The sequence below is a fragment of the Ranitomeya imitator genome, chromosome 10 (genome assembly GCF_032444005.1).
Source record: "Ranitomeya imitator isolate aRanImi1 chromosome 10, aRanImi1.pri, whole genome shotgun sequence".
In the NCBI taxonomy this organism is placed as follows: domain Eukaryota; kingdom Metazoa; phylum Chordata; class Amphibia; order Anura; family Dendrobatidae; genus Ranitomeya; species Ranitomeya imitator.
This window is the reverse complement of record NC_091291.1, coordinates 69,701,288-69,710,817: the sequence shown is the minus strand read 5'-3', so window position 1 is coordinate 69,710,817 and position 9,530 is coordinate 69,701,288. Positions and strand designations below refer to the sequence as shown.

The following is a 9,530-nucleotide window of genomic DNA, read 5'->3' as shown; positions in this document are numbered from 1 at the left end:
CGATCACGTTTGATCGCGGTGTGCTGGGGGTTAATGTGCTGGGGGCAGTCCGTGACCGCTCCTGGCACATAGTGCCGGATGTCAGCTGCGATAGGCAGCTGACACCGGCCGCGATTGGCCGCGCTCCCCCCGTGAGCACGGCCGATCGCGCTGGACGTACTATTCCATCTTTGGGAATTAAGGCCCACCCCACATGGAACGAATAGTACGTCCAATGACAGAAAGGGGTTAAAACCATTGCAAACCAATCAGAACATAGAAAAGTCAATTCATATACTGTATACATTAAAAAAGCATTATATACAAATATATTCCATCAATTTTATATTATCACTGCAAATACAGTCATGGACAAAAATTTTAAGAATGAGACAAATATTAATTTTTCCAAAGTCTACTGCTTCATTTTTTCTAATGGCAATTTGCATATACTCCTGAATGTCAGAGTGATCAGCTTAACAGCAATTACTGTACTTGCAAAGTCAATATTTGCCCAGAAAATGAACTTTAACCCCCAAAACACATTTCAACATCATTGCAGTCCTGCCTTAAAAGGAGCAGCTAACATCGTTTTAGTGATTGATCCATTAACACAGGTGTGGGTGTTGATGAGGACAGGGCTGGCGATCAATCAGTCATGATTAAGTAAGAATGACATCACTGGACACTTTAAAAGGAGGCTGGTGCTTGGTATCATTGTTTCTCTTCAGTTAACCATGGTTATCTCTAAAGAAACACGTGCAGCCATCATTGCACTGCACAAAAATGGCCTAACAGGGAAGAGTATCGCAGCTACAAAGATTGCACCGCAGTCAACAATCTATCGCATCATCAAGAACTTCAAGGAGAGAGCTTCCATTGTTGTCAAAAAGGCTCCAGGGCGCCCAAGAAAGACCAGCAAGCACCAGGACCGTATCTTAAAACTGTTTCAGCTGCGGGATCAGACTACCAGCAGTGCCAAGCTTGCTCAGGAATGGCAGCAGGCTGGTGTGAGTGTTTCTGCACGCACTGTGAGGCCGAGACTCTTTGAGCAAGGCCTGGTTTCAAGGAGGGCAGCAAAGAAGCCACTTCTCTCCAGAAAAAACATCAGGGACCGACTGATATTCTGCAAAAGGTACAGGGAGTGGACTGCTGAGGACTGGGGCAAAGTCATTTTCTCTGATGAATCCCCTTTTCGATTGTTTGGGACATCTGGAAAACAGCTTATTCGGAGAAGAAGAGGTGAGCGCTACCACCAGTCTTGTCTCATGCCAACTGTAAAGCATCCTGAAACCATTCATATGTGGGGTTGCTTCTCAGCCAAGGGAATCGGCTCACTCACAGTCTTGCCTAAAAACACAGCCATGAATAAAGAATGGTACCAGAATGTCCTCCAAGAGCAACTTCTCCCAACCGTCCAAGAGCAGTTTGGCGCCCAACAATGCCTTTTCCAGCATGATGGAGCACCTTGCCATAAAGCAAAGGTGATAACTAAATGGCTCATGGAACAAAACATACAGAGCATGCCAGGGAGAATTGCAGAGGTCTTGAAGAAGAAGGGTCAACACTGCAAATATTGACTTCCTGCATTAACTCATTCTAACTGCCAATATAACCTATTGGTACTCATAATATGATTGTAATTATATTTCTGTATGTGATATAAACATCAGACAAACACTAATAAAAACCAGAGGGCAGCAGATCATGTGAAAATATAATTTTGGTGTCATTCTCAAAATTTTGGCCATGACTGTACATTGTGTCATTACGAAAATGCAAGCCATTGGGCTCTTTGGTATTCATTAAGGATCCACAACATTTCATTTAAAAACACCTTTTTCTTCCAGTCTCCACCACTTTCAGGACATATTACTCCTTCAACACCACAGCTTATGGTCATATACTACCTTTATGTACGTCTATAAAGTGTTTAGTCACTCCAGAAAAAGTGTTATTACCTTTTATGATATGAATATGTTCTGACACTTTTTTTCATTTCTTCTTGTAGTGTACCAGATATACTATAATTTGAATATAATGCATTCTACACAACATACCAAATCATGGGTACTACAATTTATAAATTTATCTAAAAGATGTTCTTTACTATCATATACAGTAGTAGTATGGATTATTTCTTTTCACCTTACGGACATACGTATGCTACAGATTTTACCACTATTTCCTACACCATTTCCACCAAGTCCACAATGCTCCCTGATCAAGACTGTCGTGAATAACACCAGTCTTGATTAATCAAATTCTATATGTGTCAAAAATTGCACATATCAATTGTCTGCTTCTTGAATGTCAACCACAGTTACTTTTATGTTTCTATAACAACCATAGTAACCATACTTACAGAAAGGATCCTTGAACAGTCCTCGTTACTTGCCATGATTTCTTATCTTCCTTTGATCTAGCCACACCATAAATTCAGTCCTTTTACTTTCTGTATGGGGTGTTTTGAGAATTCTTGTTCTAATACAATGTTTGATTATTTTGAAGCAGTCAGGTCTGGGTCTTGCTCTGCCTGTATTTATGTTAAGGCCTGCTAGCACCTAGAAAGGTGAACTACAAGAGTTAGGGACTTTCCTTGCTGGGTGCACCTTGTTGCGATGGGGTGGGTTTTATGCTCCTTTGACCAAAATAGTGTGAGTTAAGCATCCTGTGTTATTAACATATAGCTCTGGCAAAAATTAAGAGACCACTGCAAAATGTTCAGTTTGTCTGATTTTTCTCTTTATTGGTATATTTTTGAGTAAAATCTAAATTGTTCTTTTAGTCTATAAACCTCTGACAACATGTCTCCGAATTTCCAAGCAATACATTTTGTATTTTTTTCTGAAATGGAGAAATGGTCAAAATAACCAAAAAAAAGGGCTTTCAGACCTCAAATAATGCAAAGAAAACAAGTTCATAATCATTTAGAAACAGCAATACTAATGTTTTAACTCAGGAAGAGTTCAGAAATCAATATTTTATGGAATAACCATAATTTTTAATCACAGCTTTCATGCGTCTTGGCATGCTTTCCACCAGTCTTTCACACTGCTCCTGGCGCAAATAATGTAAGCAGTTCTTCTTTGTTTGATGGCTTGTGACTATCCATCATCCTCTTGATTACATTCCAGAGGTTTTCAATGGGGTTCAAGTCAGGAGATTGGGCTGCCCATGACAGGGTTTTGATGTGGTGGTCTCTTAATTTGTACCAGAGCTGTATACTATTACTGTTACTTACTGCAGTGTATTTGCTCATTTGTTTTCATCCTAGGTTCTGTCTATTAGATGGCCAAAGTGTGAATGTGCACCTACACATTGCACAGATGACTGTCACAGTTTAACCTATGACTGTAGCCAAGGGGTGCCGTGAGTAACACCTCAGCTGCCCTATATCTGGAGTTTGTCAGACTGCCAGTTTTATGAGTGACAGTCGAGTCATCCAATCTGATCCTGGGGCATCTAAGTTGTCAGCATTTTGATTGACAGCCCTACTCTACTGCTAAATTTGGTCTAGTCTTTGGACATTTCTACAGGTGCCTCCCATCTTTAATCATTTGCAAGTTATTTAGCTGGCTAGCTGTTAGTAGTCAGTGTCAGTTGTAACTTTGCTTAAGTAAGGTGTGTTTGCTTTGTATTCATTATTTTATAAGTCATCATTAAAGAAAAAGACACAATCAACTGTACTGGGCATACATTGTTTATTTTAAAAATTATTCATGCTGAACAAAAATGTTGACTGACATACTATTAATATAGAAATTCACCACTTAAAAGAACGCCAAAAAACAGAATAACCAAGTCAAACAAATCTCAGCCCCTTCCTTAACTTTTCACTTCTCCTTTGAGTTTATTTTGCAATATAAAATTGCAATGAAAATTGGAATACATGTGAAGAATGTGCATGTGTGTGCGTGCATGTGCGCATGTGTGCATGGAGAGCTCAATAATTTTCTTCTCAACCTCCTGACTTGACAAACCTGTGTCTGGTTGTTTCCTGTCAAACTCCTGCCCCATTATTGTCTACAAGCTCAAATTAGAGGACAACAATAGGAAATTAACACCGATATTCTTTGCAACTTATCTACTGTTTTTGGATATTCAGAACATTCCAAAGACTGATAAACAATGCAGGCATTATAACCACATTTTTTATTTTATTAACTTCCAGGTTTAGTGTTATTTCAAGGCCTGAAATACTTTAAAGGGGTTGTCCCATCTTGTTAAATTAATAATTTTGCTAAATTCTTGTGAAAACAAAGCAAGCAACTTTGCAATTTACCTCTTATTAAAAATCATTTCTGTTCTCAAGAACAGAGGGTTTTTTAATTCTATAGATTACTGCTCATTGTCTAGGTTACAGGCTACCACTGCATTCTTTTAGAGGTGGCTGGTTTCCTAAGCAAGTAGCTCATGCAAGAAAGTGCTTTGCTTTAGGCCTTGATAATGGTTCTCTGAAGGTGGTTGGATTACTGAATCTGGCCACTTTCAGTGCTCCTGCTCTCCTCTGATGCTGCACATGTAAAGCTACGTCTGTTTGCAGTATTGGGTAGCACACCATTAGGGTCATGCCTCCATTTCCAACTGTCAATATTGAGGAGCACAATGCCTGAAGAAGGAAGATTATACAAGCCCTTTAATATTTTTTCATCTAATTTGGTCATGTTCTGGCATTTGGTGAAATATTTACCACAGTCTTATATATAAAGGATATACCTATCACAAAGTAGGGGATGAGACATTACAAGTCTTACCATGTTAACCAGAATAAAGATTACAAACATGGAATAGTTCACAATGGCTATTCTACAAATAGATTCATAAGTAGGATGTCAAAACATGAAATATTAAAGTTTTTAACTATAAAATAGCATATAACCTATTTTTAAATGAAAAATTATTGATGTGAATATTAATAAAAAATTGTATTATTTTTATTATTATTGTTATTAATTCTTGTTATTAGTAAATATACTAATCATGGTTTCTTATAATCATATGTGCAGCAGGTACATGGATTTTTGAGAGGAGGTTTACAAGAAAGTACTCAAGAAAGATGCAAGGAGTTAAAAAATTCCCTTTGTGCCTTTCCTCTTTTCCTTGACTTTGCTCTTTGGGTTTATGATACAGTCTGAATATATTGCTATCTGCAGTCTGCTGGTAAAGGTTGAACAATTCATGGGAGAAATGTCTTTCACTAGATGTAGACAGCAGGGAGTGTGGGGCATGTAGTCGCAAACTCCCACCCCTCCTTTACAAATTCCTGTGTATGCCTCTGGATTACTGCAAACTACATTTATATTAGGACAGTCACCGAAATGTGTTAAAAAATGTATCAGATTCAAAATTAATAATAGATTCCATCGAGACTGTAGACACAGCTAAGCGTTTCGAACATCCATTGCATTTTTTAACAAAGCTTAACAAAGAACGCAATAGATGTCCGAAAGGCATAGCTGTGTCTACACTCTTGATGGAATCTTTTATTAGTTTTTAATCCAATACATTTTTGCGAGTTTGGAAGCTGGATCATCTCCTTTTCTTAGTTCCACAAGTGGTTCCTTGCAGATCCGTGCCTCCTGGGACACCTACCTGGGGTGAGCTGGTTATTCTGTTTCTACCGAAATGTCTTTGACAAGTCTGCCATTACAGAGCATCCGCCTTGTTTCAAGGCATGACAAGTTATATGACATACCCCAGCTTTGAATAGTCAATGTGGTTATCTTGATCTTTTCTCTTGTACCACAAAGAAAAGATCAAAGCATTTTGGAGGTTTCGTTGACTAATTCTTTATTTTGAAGTGCTAAACAACATACTGTACATATGCCAAATGTTATGTATGAATATTGAGTGTCTCTGTGACCTATATGGTCTCATGCCAGCAACCAAAGAATGGATCCATGTTGTGCAGACCCATAAAATGCCTCCCATAGAAACCTATGAGCCCTGGCTGTTCATTGGTTTCATATAGAGGCACACAGAGGTTTTTTTATGGACTCTGCTGCTGCACGTGGAGTATTATGGAGATATTCCTCCCTAAAAGCTTTGCTTGTAGAGGGCAAAGAGTGCATTGCAGGGTCTTAGGGCCAAGTAATAGGGACTTTGTCGTATGTATGAAACCTCAGGCAACCAGATAAGCTTTGAACATTTCACTCTGTGATTATTGCAAATAAAGGCCACATAAACATATAGTGACTGAACATTGATGCCATTACTATAACAGTTTTCATATTTGCGTTACTTCAATATGGGAAATAATACTTGTTGACTGCTACACAACCTTTTAGTTTTATGGAACTGGTAAATCGGAAATGTGAGTAATTATTTATCAATCTTATATTTAATTACTGTACTGAAAATTAGGACATGTAAAATTAACTTGGTAAGTCACAAACACAAAAACTTCATGTAATAATCATATTTAGAATTATTTTATGCCTTCATTTATTTCTTTCCTTTGGGATCATACTGGATAAGCCTCATTATGTCATCATTTGCCATGACACCTTGAATGAATTCTCCTTCTGCAATTTTATCTAAAAAATAAGAAAAAACAAGAGTGAATAAGATTTAAAGTCAATTTTACTTCATTTACATCCAAAGCTTATCATTTCAGATGACCTGTCAGAATAAGTTGTTATATGTGTACACGAGGAATATCTCATTTCTTTTTCAGGCCATTGTATTATTAGAATCCTGCAAATTCACAGGCTCCATTGTGTCTGACCTAATGGATAGAAACTAGATGTTATGATGTCTCCCATACACAATACACACCAGCGTTTCCTAGTCTACAGTATGTAGCACATGCTCAGAAGTAGCAGCATTATACATTAGTCACTGAGCAGTGAAGCTGTGGATCCAGCTCCAGGGTGAGACAAAACTCCATATCACACTACCCATTTCATAGACTTCAATAGACAGCTGTAATGCTTCATGGAGATAGCATGGAGGAGAAGAGAAGGCTAATAAGTAGAGAAAGAAGTACATTTATCTAATAAAATATATTACAAAGTTTACTATATTTGCTTGTATCATTGATTTATTCTTATCATAGTGTAGTGAATGTGACAGTTGTCACATGATTGTGAATTTCAAAGTAGCAGCCAGTAGATATAAGATGGCACTTCAAAGAATGAGAGTTACTTATTTAATTTTTTGGGAAAACATGAATCCCCATCAAAATACCATCCATTAAATGATCTGCACTTGTCCCAACGTTTTTTCCACTGTTCAAAACATTTTTTATATTCTTCTGAACTAATGCTCATAAGTGTCCCCAGTGATTTCTTCTTAACCTCTTCTATATATTGAAATGCTTTCCCTTTAGGTTTTTCTTGGGTATAAGAAGAAATCGCAAGGGGCTAGGTCGGGCAATTAATGGGGGGGTGACCCTGATTGTTTTGTCAAAAGTCATCACAGGGAATGAATCTTGGTGTTACGCCTATGATCCTGAAACAAAACCGCAGTTCAGCCAGTGAAAGACAGCGTCATCGCCAAGACCGAAGAAAAACCCCCATGAAATTGAATTTCCATGATGGTTTGTTTTTTTGACAGCAAAGCAGTTGTTCACTTTGAATTTGTTTCTTGGGGCACCACAGTGAATCAACGTTATTCTCTGCAACTGCCAAAGTGATTGCTTGAGGCAATGAAAAAAAACCTACTTGAATTGTGGCAATTGGAGAACTTGGCTGCTTCATCATGACAACGTGCCTGCCCACACAGCATTGAAAATCAACCGGTTTTTGGTGAAAAACAGCTTGACAATGGTTTCTCACTCCCCTTACTTGCTTGACCTAGCTCCTTGCGACTTCTGCTTATTCCCAAGAAGATTGAAAAACCTAAAGGGAAAGCTTTCAGGGGTATAGAAGAGGTTAATAACAAATAGCAGAAGCCACTTAACAGCATTAGTTCAGAAGAGCATAAAAATGTTTTGGACACTGGAAAAACCATTGGGACAAGTGCATATTATCTAATGGACAGTATTTTGAAGGGGATTAATGTTTTCAACATGTTATCTTGCATAAAACAATTTAAATAAGTAATTCTCATTTTTTGGGGCACCCCTTCATGTGTATTGTCTGATTCCAGAAAGTAACTACAATGCTTTTTACTTACTATCACTAATGTAAGTTCCTTGCCCGTAGTCTTATACTTTCCAGCCGCCATCTTCATCTTTTATCAGCACCGCCAGTTTGTGACTTGCTGGATCGCTCCAGTGTTTCCTGGGTGAGCCTGATGTCTCTGCTTAGTGTAAGTGTATGACAGCTGGAAAGAGGCCAGAATGAGGCTATCATAGACTGACATTGAGAGCTTCTGACCGTTACCTCTGACTTCCAGTCGGCCAGAAGTTGAGGTACAAGATGGTGGCAGGAAACTGAAGCAGCGCCAGGAAGAGCTGAAGGCGGCGGCTTGTATGTATAAGACTAAGGTTAGAAAAATTAGATTATTAACACTACTTCAGCACTGAAATAAAAAAGAAGAAACACTGGAGTGGTGTTTCAATAGATTGGATGTGAATGGAGAAGTAACACACTAAAATTCCAGACCAGTGCAAAACATGATTAAATCAAAGTGTTCACAAAGTAACTGTTTTAAACAATGGAACTTGTCATGTTATATATCATGATGTGATAAATTTGGATTACTTATCCCTTGGTAGATGTAAAAATTAATTTAAAAAAAATCTATGCTTTTTTCTTTAGTCCACTTTGAGATACTGGATGTACTGGTGCCTCTCACAAAATTAGAATATCATCAAAAAGTTATTTTATTTAAGCTTTTCAATACAAAAACGTGAAACTCATATTATATAGAGCCATTACAAACAGAGTGATCTATTTCAAGTGTTTATTTCTGTTAATGTTGATGATTATGGCTTACAGCCAAAAGTCATTATCTCAGTAAATTAGAATACTTTATAACACCAGATGGAAAAATGATTTTAAAATCTGAAATGTTGGCCTACTGACAAATATGTTCAGTAAATGCACTCAATACTTGGTCAGAGCTCCTTTTGCATCAATTACTGCCTGTGGCACTGCTGAGGTGTTATGGAAGCCCAGGTTGCTTTGATAGCAGCCTTCAGCTCATCTGCATTGTTGGGTCTAGTGTCTCTCATCTATGGAGTTAAGGTCAGCCAAGTTTGCTGGCCAATCAAGCACAGTGTTACTGTTGTTTTTAAACCAGGTATTGGTTCTCTTGGCAGTGTTGACATGTGCCAAGTCCTGCTAGAGAATGACATTTCCATCTCCAAAAAGCTTGATGGCAGAGGGAAGCATGATGTGCTCTAAAATTTCCTGGTAAGCAGCTTGCGCTGACTTTGGTCTTGATAAAACACAGTGGACCTACACCAGCAGATGACATGGCTCCCCAAACCATCACTGATTGTGGAAGCTTCACACTAGACCTCAAGGAGCTTGGATTGTGGCCTTTCCACTCTTCCCCTAGACTCTGGGACCTTCATTTCCAAATGAAATGCAACATTTACTTCCATCTGAAAACAATACCTTGAACCATAGTGCAACAGTCCAGTTCTTTTTATCCTT

General features: G+C 38.2%; 1 protein-coding gene across 1 annotated transcript in view; it reads right to left on the bottom strand.

Moving 5' to 3' along the window:
* Window positions 1–3,666: 3,666 nt before the first annotated feature.
* LOC138650972 (visinin-like) overlaps window positions 3,667–9,530 on the bottom strand; it is a 74,312-nt gene continuing 68,448 nt past the window's right edge. Inside the window, exon 3 of the mRNA XM_069740861.1 lies at window positions 3,667–6,518. Within this exon, the coding sequence (XP_069596962.1) occupies window positions 6,427–6,518 (92 nt within the window). The 3' untranslated portion in view covers window positions 3,667–6,426. The remainder of the gene's footprint in view (window positions 6,519–9,530) is intronic.